This window comes from Pseudoliparis swirei, chromosome 12 (genome assembly GCF_029220125.1).
Source record: "Pseudoliparis swirei isolate HS2019 ecotype Mariana Trench chromosome 12, NWPU_hadal_v1, whole genome shotgun sequence".
In the NCBI taxonomy this organism is placed as follows: Eukaryota; Metazoa; Chordata; class Actinopteri; order Perciformes; family Liparidae; genus Pseudoliparis; species Pseudoliparis swirei.
In genome coordinates this window covers 6,273,618-6,300,796 of record NC_079399.1, presented here as the reverse complement: position 1 = coordinate 6,300,796, position 27,179 = coordinate 6,273,618, and the positions used below count along the sequence as shown (strand labels likewise).

Sequence of the window (27,179 nt, the reverse complement as noted above, 5' to 3'; positions counted from 1 at the left end):
AAGCACGAATGTTCAACGAGGACATCAGAAGCACATGTCCCGAGTACAGGGCTCTTACACATTTTGACCAATGGATTTCCATGACTTTTCCATGTCTTTTCCAGGACTTTAAACCAAATTTCCATGACCAAACTGAAATCTCGGTATAAACATGAACAATTTAGAACATTTTGCGTATCGAGAGCGGACGCCGGCTTATATTTTGAGCGTCTTTCTTTAAAAAACATATTAATTATTTTAAACTCTGCATAAATGAACATGTGATGACACATTTCCATGACTTTTCCAAAACTTTTATGATTTACGTTTTTTCCAGGACGTTTCCAGGCCTGGAAATGACCATTTTAAAATTCCATGACTTTTCCAGGTTTTCCATGACCGTACGAACCCTGTGAGTTTCATAAGAGTTCATAAGAGGAGACAGCTTGAGCACACACACACACGGATCGACTGACTTTGATCGTTCTCCCACCAACTATTAGGAATAAAAACAGGGAGGGGAAGAGGAAGAAGAAATGCAATCGATTTGACCGCTTCAAAAAATAAAAATGTCCGCAAGTATCTCCGATATAATCGTGACGAGGCTTTAAAGTGAGACTATTTTATTGCAATCGTTAAGAGAAGAAATCGCACATCTTCCTTTTGCAAAAGAAAAATTGAATTGATAAGTTGTGTATGACCAGTAGCTCACGGTGGCTAATGTGAGCTAACGTTAGGTAAACGCTGACGTGAGCAGATTTACTGCAGGCCACACGTCCTATGTTACATGTAATAAGTTCCTAATATGTTTAGTTCAACCTGCTCCAAGGGAAACTAAGAGCTTAATCGTGAGGCTGTAACAGCAGACAAAGAAAGAAAAATAACCTGAATGAGACCTTCATGGTCGCCACTTGATATTTCGGTATCGATTTCATGTTTCTGATTGGTTCGATGTGTTCGGGGTTGTGATTTATTTTACTCTCATTTAAATGCAACGCGTGCTTTTCGGGGTCGTCAATAAGTTGATCTTTGCAAAGAAGCACACAATTCGACAACATTCTGAAGGTGGAAAATATTGAGATGTTAGGTGTGTGTGTGTGTGCGCGTTTGTGTGTGTGTGTGTGTGTGGTATGTGCGTGTGTGTGATTTCTATTAGGGCGAGACAGCTGATGTTTTTCTTTCTTTTTTCCTTTTTTTTACGGCTCCCTGTGGCCAGAGTCAATAAACACCAAAGTGAAGGGACAACAGCTGGGGAGCAATGATAGCATACAGTTGATGTTTGTGCAAGTGTGTGTGTGCAATGCGTACGCGTGTGTGTGCGTCTATACGTGTGTGTGTGTGTGTGCATACATGTACAAGCGTAAGACGTCTATAAGCAAATTTACCGAGTCGACTTGTTTGCGTGTATGCAGAGTGTGTGTGTCTGTGTGTGTGTGTGTGTGTGTGTGTGTATTCATGCTCCAGCTCTTGTGTGAGTTTGCAGCCATTATCTTGGGGGGTCGATGATTTATGATCTGCGTTATGATTCCACAGGGGACAGATATAACTACAGAATGGTCCTTTATTGCCTTTCTTCTTTGTTTAGTCCTTCGTTTCATCCATCACTCTGTTTATCCCCACCCCCCCACCCCACCCTCCTCCTCCTCTCTCGCTCTCTTTTTTCCTCTACGAAGTCTATCTTGATCTCAATTTCTCTCTCCGTCTCTCTCTCTCTCCGTCTGTCTGTATCTGTCTAATTCGTTTGGGCTCTTTTCTCTAATAAAAACTGTTATTGATCAGCTGTCTGCTGTACATCAGAGGATCCCCATTATTCCCCGTGTTGTTGTTTGCTACGTCGGTGTAAGCCTTCGCCGTACGGCTCGGCGCTTCCACGGGACGAAGTGAGAGAGAGAGCGGGATTGATGCGGCGCCGTCTCGGCCCCGGACTACGACTCGTTTTGGTGCTCTCCCATTCCTGGCTCTTCGGGCATCAGAATTGCTGAAGATCTCAATGAAATGGGCAATCTGTGGTCCGAGTCTCCGGTAATCACCACAGTGAGCCGCAATCTAGCCTGCGAGGGATGGAAAGTAAAAGCTTTCCCGAAAACATTACGATGATGACGATAAAAACCGCTCACAGGGAGAGAAAGCTTCGGCAAGAACGCCGTCGAGGTGACCGAGGCTTTGGCGAACGCGCCGCGCCTTTATCTGCCACGCGTGTGGGCCGATAAAAGAGCCACAACAGCTGACTGATGAGACCGCGGGGTGATAAACGAGAAGCAATTATGCTGATACGGCGAGAACGTGCTTATGTGATCCCCCACATACGAAGCGGATCAAAAATGTGTCCCGAAACACCGTTTGCTGTTGATGGTGGGGGCGGAGTTTAAGAGGGTCCGAGGAGTGGATTGGAGGGATGAAAACTGGATTTTTGGTCATCAATTATCACAATTTAATCCTCTTGTGGACTTCTTTTGTGGGTATGTAATAAAAAAAAACATAACCAAAATGTGTGTGAATATGTATCATTTCTAGATGAATAGAGAGCACCAATACTTACATGTACATGGGCTGTAGCTGAAGGTGGGAGGTCTTCTGCGGACCCTGGTAACCGTACGAGTCGAACCCTCCTATAAAATCGACTGCACAAAACACACACACACACACACACATTAGAGAAAGAGTTAAGTCGTTGGGCTCATCGGGTTTGTGGACATGAAGAAGAAGAAAAAATGAATAAATCTCTCCTCAACTCTATGAGAGGATTCAAATCATTATGTATTTTTAGGAGGAAGACATACATCTTGTGAAGGGATGTATTTATGCCTCGAGAATACTCTCAAGTCCTAAATTATATAGGACGGCTCCGCAGGTTCCGGGGCTGAGGAGCTGCCAGCAGGTGGTTTGCTTTTCTCCGACGGAGGCGGAGAGAGCCTGGATTTTTGAAGAGAGGACGCCGTGATGTTTTTTTGACTTTGATGTCGTCGAGCTCATAGAAGGGGACGTCCTTGCCTTGATCAGCGGCGCACTTTCGTATTTATTGAGTGAGGTTTCATCCCATCGGGTACAATGTTGGAGTTTGACAGCGCACTGCAGAGATGAAAGTGTCCTTACGGATACTTTAAGCCCGCAAGAAGCAGGAAGTCCGAACATGATGTGGAAGCCAAACAGTAAGGGAATTAAACTAATTAGTTTGGGTATGCCTCTATTAAAAAACACTCTCTAAATACAATATGTATGGAGATGTTGTGTTCTCACATCTTTAAATGTCATTATGAAGAGGGTAGTGACTATTCAGTTCAATTCAGTTTATTTTTTATACCCCGCTATCACAAATGACAAATTTGCCTCAGAGGGCTTTACAGTCTGTACACATACGACGTCCCTGACCTTTGACCTCACATTGGATCAAAAAAGGGAAGAAACCTCCAGGAGAGCAACAGAGGAGGATCCCTCTCCCCGGATGGACAGAAGCAATAGATGTCATGTGACCAGAAGGAATCATTTTAGAGTTATAGAAACACATTCAACTAGAACGGGCACTCGGTAGAGCGCATACCTTCGCATATCACAAGATTGGGCATTGAATTATGAACATTTTGGCATTATTTGCATGCCAATTGGATATAAATTGACCGTGCTATGGTAAAAAGAAGATTTTGACCTTTTCATGACCTTGACCTTGACCTTTGACCCGATCGATCCCAAAGTCTAATCAAATGGTCCCCGGCTAATAACCAATCATCCCACCAAATTTCATGCGATTCGGTTTACAACTTTTTTTGTTACGCGAATAACACGCATACAAATAAATAAATAAATAAATAAATACACAGCGATCAAAACATTACCTTTCGCATTTTCAATGCGAAGGTAATGAGTACGACAGAGGGCTATAATACCGTAACGTAATACGGCGTAACTAGTGGTAACCGCCCCACAGTGCAATTCGTCGTCGGCTGTTATATTAACGCGTTGAATTTGGAATTTAGCACCTTTAAGTTGGGCGATCTCGCTCAGAGACGGGAACGTCTGGCCACAGCCGACTGGTTAGCTTAGCTTAGCATAAAGACTCCAAGCAGCTGCAGCTTTGTCCAATCAAACTCACGACGACAAAGTCACATTTAGAGGCGCTCGTCGGCAGATGTAACTTTGAGCAGCCGGGATATCGATTCCCCCCCGTTTCCTGTCTTTATGCTAAGCTAAGCTAACCAGCTCCTGGCCCGACTGACAAGAGCAGCCAGTGGGCAGGAAGCAGAACCCGTCCTCTGGATTGATTTCCACTCTCGTCTCCGGGTCAACGTCTCTGCCCTCCCACACCGGTCTCGTTCTAGTTGTCACTCTGCTGCAGTTAAAGACGACACAAATCATCCCCGGGCGCAACTTCCCGGCTTTGAGGCTCCGCACTTTCCTCCCCCGGTAATCCCCTCGATGCATTCATGAGAAATCCGGGATTACGGCGCACGACGGGACGGCGGATGATCTTCTTTGTCTTCATCGGCGTTTCCCTCCTGGCCGCGCTGCGTTCTGATCATTGGGCTCGAGACACAACCTGCAGCCGACGTCCTCCTCTCTCCTGTGGAAGAACGGCCCGGTGGGAACGACGATGTTTTTTTTCTCCTGCTGAGTCACGCTGCGGTCGCACGGCCTCATCAGTCTCTCTGCCACGCTTGACCCTTTGAACGCAGGAGCAGATGGAGCCTCTGACCTCGTCGGCGTGCTGCCCATCGCGCTGCAGCCGTTCCATACGAACATCCTGATGTGGACAGGGTCTCTTTGTGCTCGCGTCGTGCCGTTTGGTTTATCTTCCAGTTGTGAGTGTTCACGATTGACACAAAGATTCGCACACAGATTGTAATCTTTGCGTGTCCATCTATGTGTGTGTGCATGTGTGAGTTTGACAATAATCTGTCTGACACATTCAAGGAGCTGTGAGACAGATAAGACTCCCCGTAATGATTAATCTCCCACACACACACACACACTCACACTCACACGAATAATTATGAGAGTAATTAGCTTCCTCAGCAACTCGGAATCTTCATCGGTCCTCTGAGTATTAGCTTCTTCACCCGAGGCACATTTCCCTACAAAGCTCCCTGATTATTGTTGAGTCTCCCCGACTGCATTATCGCACGGCGCCCTTTTTCCACCGCCGTACGCCTCGGCAACACAAAGATTACAATGAGTCCCCGGAAACGACAATGGAGAGAACTCGTCTTCTCGGCGCATGTGAATGATGCATGCGACGTGACGCCCCCCCCCCGTTGCCCTACGTATGCATTGAGGCTTAACAGAGGCCTGAAACCTCAATTTGAATCCAGAGTCCTTCTGATAACGTTCCTTCCCTTGAGAAGAAGTGTGAAAATCCCTCGCGTGGCCGCGTGGTTTACAGTATCACCGTCCATTAGTGTGCGGTTCGCGTGCTCTCTCTCTTTGTTACCTTCGCATTGAAAATGCCGGAAGGTTATGTTTTGATCGCCGTGTATTTATTTATTTGTATGCGTGTTAATCGCAAATCTCAAAAAGTATTGAACCGAATCGCATGAAATTTGGTGGGATGATTGTTTATTATCCGGGGACCAGTTGATTAGATTTTGGGATCGATCGGGTCAAAGGTCATGAACAGGTCAAAATCTTTCGCAGAACTCAAAAAGTATTGAACCGAATCGCATGAAATTTGGTGGGATGATTGTTTATTATCCGGGGACCAGTTGACTAGATTTTGGGATCGATCGGGTCAAAGGTCAAAGGTCATGAACAGGTCAAAATGTTCTTGAATCGCATGAAATTTGGTGGGATGATTGTTTATTATCCGGGGACCAGTTGATTAGATTTTGGGATCGATCGGGTCAAAGGTCAAAGGTCATGAACAGGTCAAAATGTTCTTGAATCGCATGAAATTTGGTGGGATGATTGGTTATTATCCGGGGACCATTTGATTCGATTTTGGGATCAATCGGGTCAAAGGTCAAGGTCATGGAAAGGTCAAACTCTTTTTTTACCATAGCACGATACATTTTTGTCCAATTGGCATGCAACTAATGCCAACATGTTCATAATTCAATGCCCAATCTTGTGATATGCGAAGGTATGCGCTGTACCGAGTGCCCATTCTAGTTTGTTCTGTATTGTATTGTATTGTGTTGTAATGTATATTTTGTGTAAGCACTGAGAGACACTTTACCTAGTCAAATTCCTTGTTTGTGCAAACTTACTTGGCCAATAAAACTGATTCTGATTATTCATGACTAAATAATATAGTTAAAGTCTGGGAGGCTATAATTAACTCATGTGCTTCACGGGTCCTTATGTTTGATGTGGCTGAACTCTGATTGGTGCGTAGAAATGTTGTAGTCAGCTGAAAAACAAGTCCCCCGTCTAATACTTCAGTTGTGACAGAGAAGATAACATTTTCTACATCACTAGCCGACGCCCAGAATACAACAGTTAAGCACAGGCCCAATAATAACTGTTGGGCATTCATTATTGAGAGGCGGAACAAGGGGCATTTTAGGTTTCCTGTCATCACAAAGCTTATTAAAATGCATCGGTGAAGAAAACACACTCAATGATAGTGCTACATCACTTGCAATGTGAGGCTTTGAATACGTATCTGGGACCTCGGTGCTAGCTGTGTCACAAGAGGAGCCTTTAGACGCGGCTGCAGGTCTCGCTTTACATGCTGAGCGACATATTTAATGAAAATATGGAAATAATCCCCCCCCCCACCCCCGAAAATCTCGTTCCCCCAATCCGCTTTGCACAAGAAGGGTAGCAGGAAACCTCCCGTCTGCATTTATCACCTGCCAATATTGACGTCAAAGCGAACACCGCCCTCAATGCAACGTTGAATAAGACATGCGCGTATTGATCCTCCCGCAGCTGCGTCGACTTTAATGGCAGAACTAATCCGGTGGCCTCAGATAAATGAGCTCATTAAGGCTGATGCTCGCAGGCGCCGCGCCGCCGCACTCACAACGTTAACAATCGCAAAATCAACACGTTGATTTGTCTAATTTTCCTCCATTGACGCCGATGTTACTTTTCAAAATGAAATCCACGAGCTGAATAGTGGTCGATGTGACGTCGCTGCTGGCGCAGTCGGCGCGGTTGTGAGAGTGAATGGGTCACCGGGTTCTGTTGGCGTTTCCCTCCCTGCACAGAAAAATTAAGGTTCCACCGAAAATGGTTCTTCATAGTGATGTCATAGAAGAACCATTTTCGGTTCCACCTTTCAAACCAGGGTTAAAGAACCATTTCCGTAAAGAGTTTTTTAAAGAACCTATAAAGGTGTCTCAAAGAACCTTCAAAAAATGGTTCTTTAAGGCACAATTTCTAGTTCCACAAAGAACCTTTCAAACTAGTGTTCTTCAAAGAACCATTTCCGTAACGAGTTTTTTAAAGAACCTTTAAAGGTGTCTCGAAGAACCTTTAAAAAAATGGTTCTTTAAGACACCATTTGCTGGTTCCACAAAGAACCTTTCAAACTAGGGTTCTTTAAAGAACCATTTCCTTAAGGAGTTCTTTAAAGAACCTATAAAGGTGTCTCAAAGAACCTTTAAAAAATGGTTCTTTAAGGCACCATTAGCTGGTTCCACAAAGAACCTTTCAAACTCGGGTTCTTTAAGGAACCATTTCCTCAAAGAGTTCTTTAAAGAACCTATAAAGGTGTCTCAAAGAACCTTTAGAAAATGGTTCTTTAAGCCACCATTCGCTGGTTTCACAAAGAACCTTTAAAAAAATGGTTCTTTAAGCCACCATTTGCTGGTTCCACAAAGAACCTTTCAAACTCGGGTTCTTTAAGGAACCATTTCCTCAAAGAGTTCTTTAAAGAACATATAAAGGTGTCTCAAAGAACCTTTAAAAATGGTTCTTTAAGCCACCATTTGCTGGTTCCACAAAGAACCTTTCAAACTCGGGTTCTTTAAGGAACCATTTCCTCAAAGAGTTCTTCAAAGAACCTATAAAGGTGTCTCAAACAAAAAAATGGTTCTTCAGTAGGTCATGGATGCTGGTTGAACCACAAAGCCTTTTAAAGAACCGTTTAAGAACCATGATAGTTCTGTGTGTGGTCCTCCTGCCGGTTGCTTGGCGATGGCGGTTTGGAGCGGCGAGCGTGTCGCGTGGCGGAGACGTGAGAATCAAAGGCGACTTCGATGGAGCGTGAAACTGCTCATCCATCTCCATTAGTCCTCCCGTCTCTTCTCTCCGCAGGCGACACGCTTCGCTCTTGATTCCGCCTGAATGTGAGCGAAGGCCCTCCGTCCAAGACGGCTCCATTTAAAACGCGCTGGTCGGTTGGCGGCGGAGAGAGTGGAATCAGAATGAAGCGACAACAAGAGGGGGACAGAGTTTCTGACCCGACGCCTGAACATCGCATCGACTAAAAAAAAAACACCTGAAAACCGACCGCGCCGAAATATGTTCCAAATTGACCAATCACGACAACGATCCAATCGTAGCCCCGGCAACCGTATCCGAGCATAGCGGCGGGGTACGTGCACTTTGAATTTCGCCGCATATTGAAGCGGCCGTCGGAGCGATGCTTGACATTTTCAAGAGTTTGGAGGGTGGTGCATTTATTTGACCTTTTTCAAAACACAAAAACACAAGAGCTAAAGAGTAAGGAATGGATTAAACGGCGTCCGCTCCAACGCGAGCCGCACAGGTCAGCGTATCCTGCTGGTTAGCTGACCACCTGGAGGTCTTAACCGGTTATCACCGAGACGGACTTCACGCTCCAGTGGTCTTGCTGCAGGTTGCATGACGAAGAAGCACGCATACAATCTGAAATACCGTATTAAACTCACAGGACTCGGACTACATTGCTTTTTTGTGAGGATGCTGGGACGTGCAGCAGCGTTAAGGAAAAAGCCTTTGCACCACTTTTCAACCCACTGTTTTGTTTCATTACCAAACTAGTTCACAGAAATCCAAAGTCAGCGACTGGAAAAAGGGACGGCAGATTTTTGTTCTCCCTTAGAAGCCAATCAAGGACACAGTGTTTTTTAAAAAAAAGGAACAAAATGAAAGTTTGGATGCTGAAGCCTCGGGGGGCACCGTGGACTTTAAACTTTCTTTGGGGCTTTTTGGGTCTGTGTACATGTGTGTGTGTGTGTGTGTGTGTGCCGTGTACTTACAGCTGTCCTCTTCCTCTGAAATGAGCTTGACCACGTAGCAGGCGTAGATGAACCCCATCAACTAGAGACGGAGAGAGCAGACACAGGTGGAACAGAGCGCTAGAGAACGGGGAACAAATGCACATTTAACAAACCGAGTAGCCACGGGAAACAGGTGGAGCAGAACGGCTCTGTGGTATAACACACACAGACACACACACACACACACACACACATTGCTGACTGTCTATCGTCAATGACAAACTTAAATGCAGCCTAAAGTTTCATGGTTCACCAGCTTTATTGACACTGTTTTAATACACGTGTTTAAAAAAAAATGGTGTCACAACGTCTCCTTTACGGCACAGCGGGTAAACATTAGTGAGATTGGGGATCAGCGGAATTGAATTTCCAGCTCCCCGTGTTGCTCCGCTGCTACGATGTCAAGGTTGATGGTTCCCTATTCGCCGCCGCCGCCGCCGCCCACCCTCACAGGGTTTTGTTTTGCGCCGGGCTTGTAACTAAACGCAGGAGGTGTACCTCACCTTTCCCCCCACCCCCGATTGGAGCCATTCACAAACGGCTGCATATTGGACCATAAAGAGGCTCCGGGGGCCGCGAGCGATCAGGTGATAAGTCACGAAGAGAAGACGGGAGCATCGAACGTGTCCCTGTGTGTGTGTGTGTGTGTGTGTGTGCAGCGTTCGGACAGTGATGGAGCAGTTGGACTCGAGCGGAACACCTTGGCGCGCCGATCTCCTCTCTCATTGGCCGTCTGTTTCCAAGGCGACCTGCGGGAGGTGGCTCATTGGAGTGGGGATGCAGCCGAGGCTTCAGTCAACGCGAGGTCGGGCCTTTTCTTTTGTACGCGACCTTATTAACCCGCAGCGGGAGAGGACGAGACGAGAGGCGCGGGCCTATGGAGGACTCAAAATGACTTAAGTATAAATAAATAAATAAATGAATGCATGAATAAATACAAGAATAAATAAATAAATGCTTAAATAAATGTATAAATAAATAAATAAATACAAGAATAAATGTATAAATACAGAAATAAATACAGAAATTAATAAATATAAGTTATAACTCAACAGGACATCATTAAATAAATGTATTTCTACATTTCTGTATTTCTTCATTTATTTATATCTCTATTTATGTGTCCACACGTATTTCTTCATTTATTTATGTGTGACATTTACGTGTCCGTATATTCAAATGAGCTGGGCGGTCCGAACCTCATTGTTGAACAGGATTGGTCAAGTCAGGAGCAAGACAGAAGCAATCGATCCCTAGCACTTGGATCTGTAGACGAACAGCGTTTATTATGCATTCTTGTCTGTACATTCTAAATACTACAGTTGTTGAGTCACGGAATGTAATTTAAGGATGTTTTCAGCCGAGAAGTTAGTAGTTTAAGCATCAAATCTGTGGTCGGTTTATCGAGATTCAGCCTAATAAGGATATGCGACGGAGATTTGAGGTCCTGCTCGCGGGACCTCTGAGCTCCGGGCGCCGGGCGCTCAGCGCGCTGTGTGGCCGCCGAGAGAAGCCTGATCTCGGCAGGACTTTTTGAAATGCTCCGCTGTCTCTGACGTCTCCGTAGCGGCTAAACATAAGATATAATTAGGTTTTGGAGGATCTAAAGAGCACAACGAGTTTATTATTTACTAAAAGATAACGTGACGTCAATTTGACTGAGGGTTAAGATTCATAATTTCATATTGTAGCGACCCTGGGTCAGGAAAGCTACGAGACGTTGTATATTTATTATCGTTTATTTGTAGCCTACGCCAAACAACAGTGGACACCGCAACACATTCTACTCCACTGTAAATTATTTTACAGTGAATAATTGGAGTAAATTCATGCGCAAGAACAGTTGATGTGGTGACGTCACAAGACCAGAAAGACCGTCCTGCGTCCTCGAGAGTCTGGACTCCCAAAACCAGACTCCCAAGACCAGATTCCAAAGACCAGACTCCAAAAGAACACAAGTCTGTACTCAGTGATCTTGGAATTGATAAACAGCTGAAGTCAAAAAGCTGTCTAGGCTAAATTCTGCTAACGGTGAGCTGAGCGAGTCAACTTCAGCATCATGTGCCAGGCAGAAGTAGTTAGAGCACAACACACCAGGTGCATTTCACTCCTGTGACCAATCATGCTTTAGACAGAGGTTCGGACCGCCCCAGCTCATTTGAATATACGGACACGTAAATGTCACACATAAATAAATGAAGAAATACGTGTGGACACATAAATAGAGAAATAAATAAATGAAGAAATACAGAAATGCAGAAATATATTTATTTAATGATGTCTTGTTGATTTATAACTTATTTATTCATTCCTGTATTTATTTATACATTTATTTAAGCATTTATTTATTTATTTATACATTTATTTATTTATTTATACATTTATTTAAGCATTTATTTATTCATTTATACATTTATTTAAGCATTTATTTATTTATTCTTGTATTTATTCATGCATTCATTTATTTATTTATTTATACTTTAGTCATTTTAAGTCCTCCATACGGGCCGACACTGATGGATGCAGATGTGTTATAACTCACGCGTTACACCCTGAATATAGAGGCCTTGTTCAAAAGAAGATTAGAGTCGACATTGACCTGGTTGGCGTATTCTATTGACTACATGGACACATGCCAGCACACACACACACACACAGGGCCACACACACACACACACACACACAGGGCCACACACACACACGGCGATCCGCAAATGTGAGCACCGACGTTTGAGATTCAGAGAATACCTCAAGGTCTCGACCTCATTTAGTCTAAATAATGTTCATCTCCCGGAGCTCCTCTCTCCTCCCACCTTTTCTCGTACCTTTCTCCCTCTCTTCCCGCTCCGGTTCCTTTCTCTCTTTCCCGCCCCTCTATCTCCTTCCCTCCTTTACTTCCTAACTCCTCGCTTGTTTCCCCTCCCTGTCCCTCACAGGTGCATGAGTCAGAGACATATAGTGTTTTGCTCAGTGGGAGATGAATTCGCTTAGAAGCTGAAACCGAACGCTTGGAAGTAGACAATGCCCATGTATCCGCATGGGGATGGAGGAGAAGGAGGAGGTGGAGGAGGAGAAAAATCAATTTGGATAACGTGGGAGGCTTTATGAATCACAAACGTCTCGCTAAATTACCACCGGTCAAAGCGGGTCTGCGGAGATCTCCGTGGTCCCGCCCCCATCGACAGCAGTTTAGCAGAAAGAACAGGATGACCTCCAGCGCGTCCCGTCCACTGTCACTGCAGCTGAAATGATTCACGGCCAGTATTCATATCTATAAAGGACACTTTAAATGTCACAAAGTCAAAAAGATGCTTGAAAGACATTTTCAGAAGTTCGGGTTTTTTAATTTATTTTGTATCCTCTTTTTCTTCTGCCAACATGCAGTGTGAGCCGAACCGGAGCCCGTTGCGCCTTCTGTCGGCTCACTGCCTCCCAAAAAAAAGAAGAAAAAAAAGACATTTGGGTGCCGAACAGAGAGCAAAGAGACCCAACCCCCCCCCCCCCTCGCTATAGAGAACATTTGATCGGCTGTGACAGAGCGTGCGGTTCTCCGCACATCAATATCCTGTTAATATTCTGGATACTCAAGTATTCCATTTTGGTGTTGCTGCATGTAAACATAATATCCTGTCTCTCCAATAAACCTGATTTGATCTCCCCCCCCCCCTCCCCACCCACCCCACCCCAATCACGATGTGAAGGAACTGGAATAAGCTCGGTGGCGGGCGGGGTGCAGCAGTCTGAGATCTGGGCTCGAGACGTTCGCGTGTGTGTATGTGTGTGTGTGTGTGTGTGTGTGCGCCTTATCTTGTTTATTGTTGGACTTCTGGGATCGGAGTCGGTTCCGGAGCCCGAAGTTATATTTGGGCTACGCTGCTCTGGCACCACGAACACTTACATATCTGTCACGTGGAGTTCTGCAGAGCTGAAAGGATCTCCGTCAAGTGTTTTATAGTTAAAGGTCAGATGAATTCCATGAGTCAGTGAAACGACGAAGATGAAGATGAAAAACATCCAAACCCCCATCCACATTCCTGTAAACTCACCGTGAGGGGTAACTGTATTTATGCTCCCTCTGCTGTATTAAAGCTCGCAGTGAGTCGTGCATTAAAGCTCACAGCGGTCAGATTATTATAAAGCCACCGAGTGAAATAACAAAGTAACTTTGGGGAGGGGAAAAGTTTACAAAGGGTTATTGTTGAAAATGTATAAAAATTGATAAAACCTAAAATTACGGCTCGGCGAGTCAATTCAGCCGATCCGATATCACGTTATGACGTCATTCACCAGATTGTTTACGCAACAACACGAGTCACTCTTCTCTTTTACAAGAGATTTTAAATCTAATTTGAATTATCCTGGATAAAAAAGGGATACAATTTAAAAAATGTTCCTAAATCGCTGATGGAAGTTACTACTGAGTGAGTCACGGCGTTTCCTTTCCTTATGGCACTAGACATGAAGGGCTCACTCTAAGGTAATGAAAACAGGTCACAACCAGTTTCAGGTCATGGCACACTGATGAAAACACAGTTATGAATATTATATTCCATTTCTGCCAATAGATCTCCGATGCACTGGCCCTTTAAACTTTTTTATACTCTGAATGTAATGTATCCTTATCTCATGAATTAAAAACAATTCATAACGGTGACAGAGTATTTTAGCTTCTTTGTTCTTGTAAATATTTCCCCAGTGGTTTTTGCGGCGTCTGTGTGCATCACAATGAGTTCCTCCCCGCTTCCTCAGACAGACATTGGTTCCTTCTTTCTTCTTCTTCATTTTTATCTCTGGATTACGGTTACCTAGTTACCGCAGCGGTATCGAAGGGGGTTCAGTGTGACGAGTGGAAATGGAAATGGCACTGCTTGATAAGCACGAGCCGGACCCCGGCCCCAATCAGCCTGACAAGCAATAAATTGTACAACTTCACCAATTCCCCTCACAGAGGCATGAACCTCATTCAGAACCCAAACTATTATAATGGAGTTTTATGCGCACGGCGACACACACACACACACACACACACACACACACACACACACACAAGGCAGGGAGACGGTCTTCATCCCGTGTCTTAAGAATACTGAGCAGCGGGTGCTTGTTGCCGTTATAAACAATGAGTCTTTGAAGCGTCTATTGTCTTAAAGAAATGCACGAGGTGATAATCGGTCAAACGTGAGCTCGCTTTCCTCGCCGCAACAGTCGACTGCGACATGTTTCCACTTCGGAGCTCGAACCGAAATGTTCTGAACAGACGTCGGCAGCGGTAACGACTCCAAAGTCTTTACCATCTTGGTTTTGACCCGATGATGGCGCTACGCTGAAGGTCAAATCATCAAATCATCGTGAGCGATGGGTTTTTACAATTCATCCTGAATGCGTCTCCAGTAAAATAGTTGTTTAAGATATTTTGGAGAAAAGTGGCGAACTAGAGGCAGATATTTCCATTCCTCGAGTCACAGAATAAAGTACAAAAAATTCACTTATTATAGATAACAAAAACCTTTAGGCACTGATATGAAATGTGTATTTGTACTTTAATTGCAAAGAAACCAATGTGACAGTTACAGAAATTGGAAACATTATCAAGCTGCTGGATTTATTACATTAAATGCTTCATCATCATCGGTGCCCCAAAAACGATCAAGAATCCCATAAAATGTAGGCCTGCATTTGCCATTCGGCAAAGAAATGTCATTAAAGTGAAGAAGATGAACTGAATCATCATCCTCTCCTACAATAATAAAGTCCCAACTGCTCCCTTAGCAGAGATTCTGATAACACCTGGAAGTATCTCTAAAGGAGCTCGGGGAGAACTTAGCTGAATGTCAAACAGCTGCTGTTCGATGAGGAAAGGGGGGAACCGGAGAGTGCGTGTTCCGCGTAGCCGGAGACCGAGAAGAGCGTCGCGGGAGGAGACCTTCTAGGAAAGCCGCGACGGGTGACACAGGGGGGAGGCGGGTATAGGTCAGTCAGGCGAGTCATAGGTCAGGTGACGTGATTTGTCCTCCAATAGGCAGGAAGGTGAGGTCGCAATCTGCCAAAAACAACAGTGAAAAGTGCTGATTTCACTGAATCTACCCCCCCCCCCCTCTCAAGGTTTGCACTGAATCTGCTCCCGGGTTGACGTACGACCGACATGTCGGCAGATCACGACGTTATTTAGATCCCAAATGAATTCCATCCCGTTGCTATTAACTCCCCCCCCCCCCCATCAGCAGCTTCACACCGCATGCGAGGAATCTTAATTGTGGAATTTGTTTTTTCCCGCCCGTGCGATCACCTCATTTGTGTTGGATGCATCGCTCTATTATGAAAATGTTAGTCATCTCAAAGGAGAGAATCCATCACGGAACGCCCCCCCGAACCGCAGAGATAAATCGCGGCGGCGAAGAAGGTGTCGCGAGCATCGGATTAAATCTGTTCCGTGCCGAAGATGCCCACTTAAAGTCAGACTAATGTTTTGCGCTCCGTGAATTATGCGAGTGAGAAAAAAAACATTTCGTCTGCCTGTCAAAGCGGCACAAAAAACACATCGCGGCGATCAATAATTGCATCCGATCAATTCCCTCTTAATTTGTCGGCGGCTGTTTTGATGATTCTGTAAAACGGCACGCAATTTACAGCGACGACAAGGGAATCGCAAATTAGGTTAAAAAAACTCCAGTATCAACCCTGCTCCCCCCCCCCCCCCCCCTCCGCTGCCATTTATCATCATTTGTTTCAAGTTTTTTTTCTTTAATTGATTCAGGAAGTTCCAAGGTGTCTTAATCTGAAGAGGAAGAAAAAATGGGAGGTTTAGCATATTCAGCAAAAAATGTGATTAGTGCTCTGGAGCACGGCGGAGGCTTTGGTCGACTGACATTCAATTCTTCTTCGTATGCATTGTTCTTTCTCCTCCCTGATCGCTGAAGAACAACAGCTATGAAAACCAATCTGGTCCCAACACGACGTCATTGTCTGTGGTCAAAGGCGACAATGTTACATTCATATTCAGTCAATGAAAATTAAAGTATAAACAACGTATCATATGCTAATAAATTTTTTCCCCTCCCCCCTCCATGCTTTGATATATTTGTTTTTACTACTGGAAAAATAATGACACATTTCCATCAGCCGCCACTGTACTTTTGTGTGAAGTGCTAATTAGCAAATGTTTGCACCCTAACTTGTGGATAATAAAACTCGCGGTTAGGATGGGATCACGGATTTTTTTGCCGCCGATACTAATTGCTGATTTTCAATAATCCATATTGTCAGATCCAGATCCCTTTGTTGTTTGATTTTAGCAGCTGGTCTCCAAGGCTGCAGACTATTTCTTTTTCTTTGTTGCCGCCGCCCCAAAAAATGATTTAAACTGCTCTGAAGTCAGTTTAAATCATCAACGACTCCTCGTAAAAACACACAATTTATAAGGAAATAAAATATTGTATTTCTATGGATTAAAATAAATATTGTCATTCGTAGTTTCCTGCTTTGAGCTTTGTGTAAACAGGTCATGATTCATCTCTAATATCTATTTATGTTGTCGTGGATTTATTCACGTTTCTCACCAACACTACATTTCACTAGATTACATGTGAACGCATCATCACGATAACTATATAATCTACCTTCGCCCAATACTCATTGTCACTGAGCAGCGCCTGAACGCATCATAATGTAACCGAATGGAAGCTTCCTCTGTTGGCCGTTGCTAACGTTACCGGGTCTCCTCCTTCTGAGCTCAACACCGATTGGTTGATGACAGTGCAACATGATATGGATGTCCTGATCGCATACTTTAGGATCACGACCGTCAGTAAAATTTTATGTCACACTCTGATGGTTAACGGTAAACTGTATAATTAATTAATTACTACAATATAGCTGCTAAACCTCAGCACGTTAGCATGATTACATCTCTGTTTCACAGCCTCACACAGCCTGGACACTTTTAGCATAATTATACGCATTATATTTGACTATCATGTATATATTTTATGTACGCGGAACAATCTGCAATTGAAAGGTTTGCAGGATGTGAGCAAAGCGTCGTGACTGTGTTAAAATGTATATTACCTGTGAATATATTATCAGCCAATTCGGAGCTATATAAACTTGCTTGGTTGATGTTGTTCAGTATTCAGTCTGAGATGTGTGATGTGAGCACATTCTACCAGTAAACAAGCTTCACTGTTGCCAAGAGGTGTGACATTAAAACAAACCGCATAGGTAATGATGATTTTTATCACATGAGCACGTAACGTTTCAGACTGTTGAGTGTTTAGTTTGGAGCTTTTCTTTCTATCCAAAAACAACAGTGGGTGATTTCCCTGATCTGAGATGTTTTTATTATTTATTATTATTTATAATTTAATAAATGTATTATAAATTCATTATTTATAGTCATTTAATTGTCATCAGGGTTCATACACATGTTGACCAATGGATTTTCATAACTTTTAAATGACTTTTTCATGACTTTAAACCAAATTGAGTATACCTTAAACAACACAAATGGATGAGAGACATTAGTTTGATTAAAAGAATAATCATGTATATAAATGTTTATTCTTTTAATCGAACTGCGTGAATGAACATATGAATATAACGACATTTCCATGAATTTTCCAAAACTTTTGGAAAAGTAGGTTTTTTTCAAGGACTTTTCTAAGCCGGAAAATAACCATTTTTTAATTCCATGACTTTTCCAGGTGACCGTACGAACCCTGTATTAACCAGGTAGAATGAATCTGAGTGAAACTCTCTGGATCTCCGTGGAGATCTGCTCTCCTTCAGCGCAGGTCTTCATCCTGTGCACAAATCATAAAGAATATTCTCGCGTATTTCGCAATTTGGAAACTAATCAATCGGGTTAGCTCTTCAAAAGAGTCGCGCTCGCTCCAACAGCCGCGGGAACACACCAGTCAGCTCGTAACCTTTTAAGTCAAGATTACAACACCCGGAGAAACGTGGTGTGAAAAGTGTCTTTAAATAATAATCCATTTAATTTATATCGTGCGTTTTTAATCTACTCAAAGACACTTTACATCTTACACTTCATACACTGTAGACACAGCTACGTGCTCAAGGATGCAGCGACTAGGGCGGGAATTGAACCGCCAACCCTCTGATTGAAATACAGACCCGCTAACCACTGACCCACAGTCGCCCCAACCTTTATGAGATTCATGGTGTGATCTCATGAAGAAAGAAAGAAGCGGTAATACCTGCACTTTTACAACAGGTGGACCTGTAGCTGTACACCAAGAGGCTCAATCAGTGAGCGAGTGACACCCGTCTGTCACACAGTCCACAAAAACACGTTGGAGTCGTCCACGGCTGAGAGGCCTCAGTGGATTTTCAGATGTCCACACTGTCTTGAAATGCCATAAAACTGCAATTAAAAGATCCGCGCTTGCTTCCATCGCTGAACTCGACCGGCTGGGACCGGAGTCGACACGGGACGGGCCTTTAACGCCATGCGCGCAAAAAAAAGATACAAAATATTCGACAAGTTTTGATTCAAGCCAGTATGAAAATCATTCGGGTTGATATTAGGTATGTTTTTATCATATCTGCTGTTATTACAAAGTAAGATTTCAATTCCTTTCAATTCAGGGGTCTGCGATTGATATGAGACGATGTTAATTACCACATTAAGCAGTCATATATGAAAAGGTAAAGTACAAAATGATGATATGCATCACTGTCTTCACTTTGATGATGTTTGAACGTTGAGTAAAAGAGTAAAAGGGACAAAGGCGTCGAGTTGGAGGATTGGCTATTAGATAGAAGCGTTACGGTTTGTTTGATTACGATTATTTTTGTACTTCCCGTCTAAAAGTGTTTTAATTTCTGAAATAAACGTCGGCCTCACCGGTCACAAATATGCCACCTTCTTTTTATTGTCGCCCAGCCCGCGATACCAGTAAACATGTCAACAACCAGTCCGCTCAGAGTCCAGCCCCACATCTAGTCAGGCAGCGGGCTGGTTGAACGTATGCCTATTTAGGACCCTGCCAGCGTTTCCACCAATTACAGTAAAGCAGCCGGCCAGTCAGCCGGCGGGCCGGTCTGACGGCTGCCTGTGTGCTCATGGAGCATGACAGTGTTTCCACACACCAATTACCGCGAGACAGTGGGACGGGGGCCGCGTGGCGTCTTGGCACTCAGCCGCACCATAAGTACCGCTATCGATTGGCAGGGTGCACGAGCAGAGAGAGAGAGAGAGAGAGAGAGAGAGAGACAAAGAGACAGAGAAGGAGAGCGAGAGAGAGACAAAGAGAAAGAGAGACAGAGAGAGAGAGAGAGAGACAAAGAGAAAGAGAGACAGAGCGAGAGAAGGGGAGAGAGCGAGAGACAGACAGAGAAGGAGAGAGAGAGATAAAGGGAGAGAGAGAGAGAGACAATGAGAAAGAGAGACAGAGAGCGAGAGAAGGAGAGAGAGACAAAGAGAGACAATGAGAAAGAGACAGAGAGCGAGAGAAGGAGAGAGAGACAAAGAGAGACAGAGAAGGAGAGCGAGAGAGAGACAATGAGAAAGAGAGACAGAGAGCGAGAGAAGGAGAGAGAGACAAAGAGAGAGAGAGACAAAGAGAAAGAGAAGGAGAGAGAGACAAAGAGAGAGAGAGAGAGAGAGAGGGAGAGAGAGACAAAGAGAGACAGAGAAGGAGAGAGAGAGAGAGCGAGAGACGGTCACGGTAGGTGAGGGAGAAAGATGCAGAGTGAAAAAGACATGATGAATCTCTCTCTCTCTCTCTCTCTCCGTGCATGCAGTCCAATGGAAGCGGCGGTTTGTTTATTGGGCCGTAGTCATAATTGTATGAGGAAGGACAGGAACAAGCGCTCCTCAGTGGAGGAGGCCGGGATGAGGAAAGGTGACGGGCCTCCCTCGTTCCCGCGCTTCACTTCTCTCTCTCCGCCGTCTCTCTTCTGATCCTGCTAATTACTGCAGTTTGACAGCAAGAGAAGAAGAAATGCAGATGGCGACAGGCACAGAAACGGAGAGAAGGAAATCACTTTTTGTAACGACGAAATAAGAGAGAGAGAGATAGAGAGAGACTCTAAAGCAGCTAGTCCAGCCCATTCTGTGTTAATGAGGGTAAGGAGTTCTTAACTTAATGGAGCCTGGATGCTTTTATTCAACCACAAAGTTGCACAATCAACCAAAGTTCCCCAATCCAAAGCGAGACACAGTTGGGATGCTTGTAAAACACATTAGAAAACATTAAACTAAATGTACGAGCGACTGTTGCTGTACAGAACACCATTTTAATAATTGCATTTATTTCAAAGCACTGCATCACACACGCACACACACACACACACTAAAAGCCCAGAATTGTAACTACTGCATATAACACAGAGACTCACGGGGCACATTTTTTAATTAACAGCTAATGCAATAAAATGTTAGAACTAAAAGAAATAGTTCAATCATTTTGGATTTTTTCCCCTTTTTTTTCGAGATGAGAAATAATGAGAATATCGACATCAATCGATATGGATGAAATCTCTCATCCTAATACCCGCAGAGCTTTCTCAGCTTCTTGTTTTGTTCTTGTTGAGCTCAACTATTCGGCCGAATTTCATCAGCGGCGTTTCCGGCGGCAACAAGCCGACAAACCCCGGTAAACTCCCGGTTCTGCGCTGCCCGCCCGGCGCCGACCAGCAGGCAGAAGAACTCGCTGGGAAACATTTTGCAGCCGAGGAGCCGGATATTTCCCCGATGAGTTGTTGGAGACCAAAAAACAACGAGAGGGGGAACATGGGTCTCACACTTGTTGAGCAGCTTCTCCAAATGAAGACACACATTGCTTCCTGTCGGCTGAATGTGTTTTTGGAAGCTGTTTTCTAACTGATTTGTTCCATTGTTGTTTAAAGTAGGTTAATATATGGTGCCAGAGCCACTATTTGTTGAGCCTAATTTAGCATCTGTCGGCCTGGCTCTGGATGAAATATATAAAACATTGCCTCCAAGTAGGTTACAACATAGATGATTAGTATTCTGTATGTTTGGCTCATACAACAAATAAAAGCGGGGGACTGTTTCTTTTACAAGAAGATTTTATCTGCTGTAAATAGCAAATTAACGGCAACTCGGTGAGATGACTCAATTCCATTCCTTAAATATTAGCTTTGGAATAGCGTAGTAGAAGAAGAAGAAACAAGACCATAGAAACTCGGAGAGGGGTAAAGCAAATCAATTAAGTCAAGTTCCACTTTTTCGTAGATGTCGTCTAGTAAAAATGCTCAGAACCTTTTAAACCCAGTCATCTTCCTCACAATACCACCTGTACTCGCCCCCCATCATTGGCCGGAGTCCCGCCTCCAGCTTCACACTTAAAGAAACAGACACGCGGCTGAGTCACTGCCTCACGTCAGAGAGACGCAAACAAGAGTAATTTGCTAAATGTGACCCAATTTATTTTGTGTTACTAGAATACAAAATATGAAGACAAAGGTCTGTCAACCCGGATAGTAATGTGAATACTACATGCGGCTACTCACTGCGTCCTATAAAGTACCTCTTTAGCTGAAGTACTTACAGCCAGGAGTATCTGCAGCGAGGAGTGGGCCACCTCGATGAACTGGAAGTCCAGCAGGCAGCCGGCTATAGATATGTACCGGTGGTCCTCGGGCGCCCAGGGGGGAGGAGGGGTGATGGGCGTCACCCTGCACCCCGGGGCGTTCTCCATCCACCAGGAGCGGTGCATGGACAGGTTGAACGTCAGGACGAGGTCAGAGTCCTGGACGAGGAGGAGAGTTGGGGTGGGGGGGAGAGACAGAGAGAGTTGAATGAATTAAGACACACAGCAGAGCAGGTTCATAACCAAGTTTAGAATTAAAAGCAAAACTGTTTGGAGGAGGAGGAGGAGGTGGAAGAGGAGGAGGAGCAGGAGGTGGAAGAGGAGGAGGAGGTGGAAGAGGAGGAGGAGGTGGAAGAGGAGGAGGCGGAGGAGGTGGAAGAGGAGGAGGGAGAGGAGGAGGTAGAGGAGGAGGAGGAGGAGGTGGAAGAGGAGGAGGAGGTGGAGGTGGAAGAGGAGGAGGAGCAGGAGGAGGTGGAAGAGGAGGAGGAGGAGGAGGAGGTGGAAGAAGAGGAGGAGGAGGAGAGGAGGAGGTGGAAGAGGAGGAGGAGGAGGAGGTGGAAGAGGAGGAGGAGGAGGAGGAGGAAGAGGAGGAGGAGCAGGAGGAGGTGGAAGAGGAGGAGGAGCAGGAGGTGGAAGAGGAGGAGGGAGAGGAGGAGGAGGTGGAAGAGGAGGAGGAGCAGGAGGAGGTAGAAGAGGAGGAAGAGGAGGAGGTGGAAGAGGAGGAGGAGAGGAGGTGGAAGAGGAAGAGGAGCAGGAGGTGGAAGAGGAGGAGGAGGAGGAGGGGGAGGAAGAGGTGGAAGAGGAGGAGGAGGAGGTAGAGGAGGAGGGGGAGGAGGTGGAAGAGGAGGAGGAGCAGGAGGAGGTGGAGGTGGAAGAGGAGGAGGAGGGGGAGGAAGAGGTGGAAGAGGAGGAGGGGGAGGAGGAGGTGGAAGAGGAGGAGGAGCAGGTGGAAGAGGAGGAGGGGGAGGAAGAGGTGGAAGAGGAGGAGGAGGAGGAGGAGGAGGAGGAGGATGGCGCGAGCTAAAAATAGATCTATAATTCCAGTGATCTGGTATCACTCCGATGAGATCCGAATCGTGCACGGGCGTGTTATGATGAGGACGATAAGGGAGGGAGAAGGAAGAACGATTGGGAGGAGGCCAGAAAGAGAAAGGAAGAGAGAGAGAGAGAGACGTGTGTTTTTTTGTTTTGGTGTTTGCAACACAAGCTCTGGCGGAACGCTCCCAACGCTGCGGGGGTGCCATTAAAAAAGGAGAAGCACATGAAAGGGACAGTTCAGGCTGTTTGAAGTGGGGTCGTACGAGGTTCTCCTGTCAGCGGCTCGCCCGCAGTAGATGGCGGTGGTCGGCACGAGGGAGGAGGGAAGGGAGCTGCAGCTAAACGTACTGCCGCCTCCTAAAAGAAAGTCTCAAATGCACTGGAGCGGAGCCTCAGTTTGAGATGAGGGAGTTTGCCTTGTACAGCTGTATCGAAATGTGTTTTTTTCTGTTCACCTTTCTACTAAATGCAGCTTTGCTTCGTTGTATGGAATCATTTAAATGGCTTGAAGACGAACCCTACCAAAATAAAAGGTGGACAAAAAGGAACACGTTGTTGGGTTGTGAGTGAAATCCAGTTTGTGGGAGAGGGATCAATCCCCGTCAAGTGGGGAAACGGCAACGGTAAAAAAACACGAAAATTTGACATACAATATACGTTGAAGCGTGCGCTATATTTAGAATATTTTCGCTGCTGTATCTTGTCGTAAGAGGGGGATCGGAACTGAAAGGGAAGCCCCCCCCCCCCCCCCTCGGGCTCCGTTAACGAGAAAACAGTAGAGAACAATTTGACTTAACCCTCCTGTTACCTTTAGGGTCAATTTGACCCCATTCAATGTTTAACGTCGGTGTTCTTTGGGGTCAATTTGACCCCAGGCTGTTTTTCACTGTGTCAAACATATAAGAAATATCAACTTTTTTATATATTTAAAGGGCTATTTAGGTAGTCAACAAACAAACATAAAGTACCTCACACTTAAACTTGGGAAACAATATAAATTCTAATAATTTTCTGGAGGTTTTAATTGCTGGGGTCAAATTGACCCCGAGGGTAAAATATGTTAGTAGATGTGAAGGTAACAGGAGGGTTAAACAAAATATTCTAAATGTGGTGTCCATATTGATGTCGAATTTTTTAACCGGTGGGCCTTTTTCTTAGATTTCTTCTCAGATCCATTCAGCCGCCGCCCCGTCGATTGCACAGCAGTAGCTACAATACAGTGACCATGCAGAAGCGCCTCATACAACCCCCCGCTTTTATGAAGTCAGAGAATCCACAGAGAATACATCTGACTTCCTTTGCCATGGATACCCACGAATACGGTCACATTGGCTTTTTGCTGTCGTTATCGTTATCCTTCTTGGGGTGGGCGGATCCTTTCATCGTGTTGTTCTACAGACGCGGACGTTTTTCCTCGGTTCAACTGTTGTGCACCGCAGCATGAGCGGTCCAGCGGACGGGCCGAGGGAACTTGAAACAACGTGAAGCTGCAACTGACAGAGAGATAAACAAACAAACATCTTCGGCGCCGCGTTGTTTCAGCTCTGCTTGGCGTGCCGTCTGCTCGGGCTCCTCGGCAAATCCTTTTAATTCTAAAAGCCTAAAAGACGCACAGTAAATCAGTTATGATAGTCGTCTTGGTTTAAATAATGCAAATATTAACGACCCCTTTTAGCAAGGAGAGACATAGATCATACCGCAGATGGCCACGCAAACTAATACATTACACGCACACACACGCACACACACACACACACACACACACGCCTTTTTGTCTTTCACTGCCATTAGTCTAATGAAAAGCCTTATTGCTCTTTAAAAGCATGCTGAAAACAAAAACTGACTCATTTCATTTGCTAATTTTATTTTGCGGTGATACATCTTTTTTTAAATCCCAAGATATATATATATATATTCTTTTTTAGAGCATTTTTATTCCCTGTAGTATTCAATAAAAATTCAGTTATCTTAGTGCAAGTGTGGCCTCAAAGGTTTTCTTCCTGTTTTATTGATATGGAAGATTTACTTTCAAGGTTCGAGATCCGAGACTGGGAGCATTTCGATTGACTCCCGACGGTTCTCAACATGGCCGACGGCGAGCCGGCACCTCGCGGCGAACAGTGCTAATCGTGCTAACAGTGCTAATCGTGCTAACAGCGCTAATCGTGCTAACAGCGCGAAGTGCTGAGAGAGCTGAGAGAGGGGGAACCGGAGGGTGGGTGCTCCACTACGACTTTTCTTCAGCTTTTAATAGTTGTTTGATGCTATATTAATGTTGATATTGTTAAATGCAGCTCCTTTAAATCTAAAACCAGCAACGGCGTCACAGAATACGACATAATCTCCGTAATGAGGCGAAACCCAGCTCAGACTACATGTTCACTAAGAAAACACATATTAAACGACTACCGTAAAGGAATTAAGAGGTAAATAGTCCCATCGAGGTCGTGAAGATCATCATTGGTCACCAGTGGGAGTTATTGTGACTTTTTAGACGATAAATAAATAGATAAATAGAGACAGGGATTCAATTCTCACGTCAATATTACCCGTTTCTTAACTTTGTCTGCTCATTATCGTGCGACCACACCTCGACGTAACTCCGTCACCTCCCTCCATGTTGTTCTTTCTTGATGGTGAACCCTTCTCTTCTAACTCATACATCGGTCTCTCTTTTGTCTCTCCGCCCCTCCCTTCTTTGTTCCCCTCTTTTTTTCCTCCCTTGGCCTCTCTCTATTTCAGCGTAATGAGTAAATGCCTCATTAGCGCCGAGCTTGATTAATGCCGTCTCCCCTTGTTGTGCTCCTCTTTTTAATGAGTAAAATCTCTCTAAATTTCTCTTGCTCCCTCTCTACCATTACTCTCATACCCCCCCCCCCCCCCCCCACACACACACACACACACACACCCCGTCTGTCCCTCCCTGTCGCTGCCTTGCTCCAAATCTTTATCCCTCTCTTCTTATATTTCATCCCGTCTTTTCTTTCTTGCTTCCATTGGTTGCTCACTGGTCTCTCTCTCTCTCTTCCTCCCTCTCTCTCTGTGTGTTAAATGGGGTTGGGAGGGAGGTATTAATTATTTCAGTCCAGTCTCTATCAGTGCTTTTCTAACGATGCTCTCGAACAAACACAAACACGCGAAAACGAAAAAAGTAATTATGAGGGAAAAGCCGAATTTGGTAAAATGCCATCACGGCCGAGGAGGACGCGGCGCTTCTCTCCCGCTGTGGAGGCGACGGGAAGGGACACATCGGGAAGAACGTGCCCGTTGGTTAGTGGTGCTTACCACCTGAGGAACGACATAAGAAGGCAAAGCAGCGCTCCTTTAATTATACGTACAGGCTGAGATCATTTCTAAAAGAGCTATTGTCAGTTATAAATATAGCACCACCAAAAAAAAGCACTAACCAGAAGAGGTTATCAATCTGCAAAAAAAAAAAAAAAAGTCTATAAATTGTTAATCCGCTTGGGAAATTAGCCTTCTGAGTTATAAGTGAGAATATGTTGCATTTAAAAATTGCTTTAAAGTCCAATGTACCTGGAGTGAAGCAAAGTCAACTTTAAGCGTCTTTGTGTCTTTAGAAAAGCGCGATATACGTTTGAATTATTATTATTATTATTATTATGCCGTGTTGTCCGCACGGGTTCATTCAGGCCACGGTGATATGAAACGAACCATCGCCGCGCTAACAAAAGAGACCCGGGAAAGGAAAGGTACCCGTCTGTGTTGTTGCTCTCCATCCGCTGTGTGTCTGAGGATGCTGTGCATGAGTTCATTCAGGTTACCGGGTGGCTAATAAAGCGTGGAGCCAGACTGGTAGTAATAATAATAACAAAAAAATGCATTATCTCCTCTCTAGTCATCCGGCAACAACAAACCTCTCCCGCCACAGAATGGAGAAGAACATTGTATTAAAAAAAATCGCATTACACATGAAGCCTGTTTTTTTCCAAACTACGCTTTTGGAATAAATAAACGAATCCCTAAATATGCACAGTTTTAGTGTTCAAAACGTGCACACGCACGGTTTTCCAATTATTCTTCATTTGCCGGTGGAAACACAAAAAAACCATTAGGATTGCAGCTGCGTGCCGGTATCGATGTATTGATTACTTACGGTGGAATGTATCTCACGCTGCGGCGTGATGATGAAGCCACAGCTCCAAAATAATATTGAGGTATTAATCTGTCGGGCGATGAATGGGGCTTGTTCGGCATACAACCTCAAACAAAAGATATCGACTAGACCTGTATTCGTACACAGACACGCACGCACACACACACACACACACACACACACACACACACGCACTCTATCATTTCCAGTGTGCTCGTTGAGGATCATGCACTCAAGCTCTCAGGTCTTTGTCTCTGACTGTGGGCAAGTGCCGCTTCAATGAACCACATCTGTTTCTCCTATGCCTCTCTCTCTCTCTCTCTC

The 27,179-nt window shown here is 44.7% G+C and overlaps 1 protein-coding gene across 1 annotated transcript in view; it reads right to left on the bottom strand.

Moving 5' to 3' along the window:
- The window catches only part of nkain2 (sodium/potassium transporting ATPase interacting 2), a 79,256-nt gene that overhangs the window by 4,466 nt on the left and 47,611 nt on the right, over positions 1-27,179 (bottom strand). The window contains exons 4-6 of the mRNA XM_056428647.1: positions 21,659-21,859; positions 9,102-9,162; positions 2,519-2,600 (exon numbers count right to left, since the gene is read on the bottom strand). Of these exons, the coding sequence (XP_056284622.1) occupies positions 2,519-2,600; positions 9,102-9,162; positions 21,659-21,859 (344 nt within the window). The remainder of the gene's footprint in view (positions 1-2,518; positions 2,601-9,101; positions 9,163-21,658; positions 21,860-27,179) is intronic.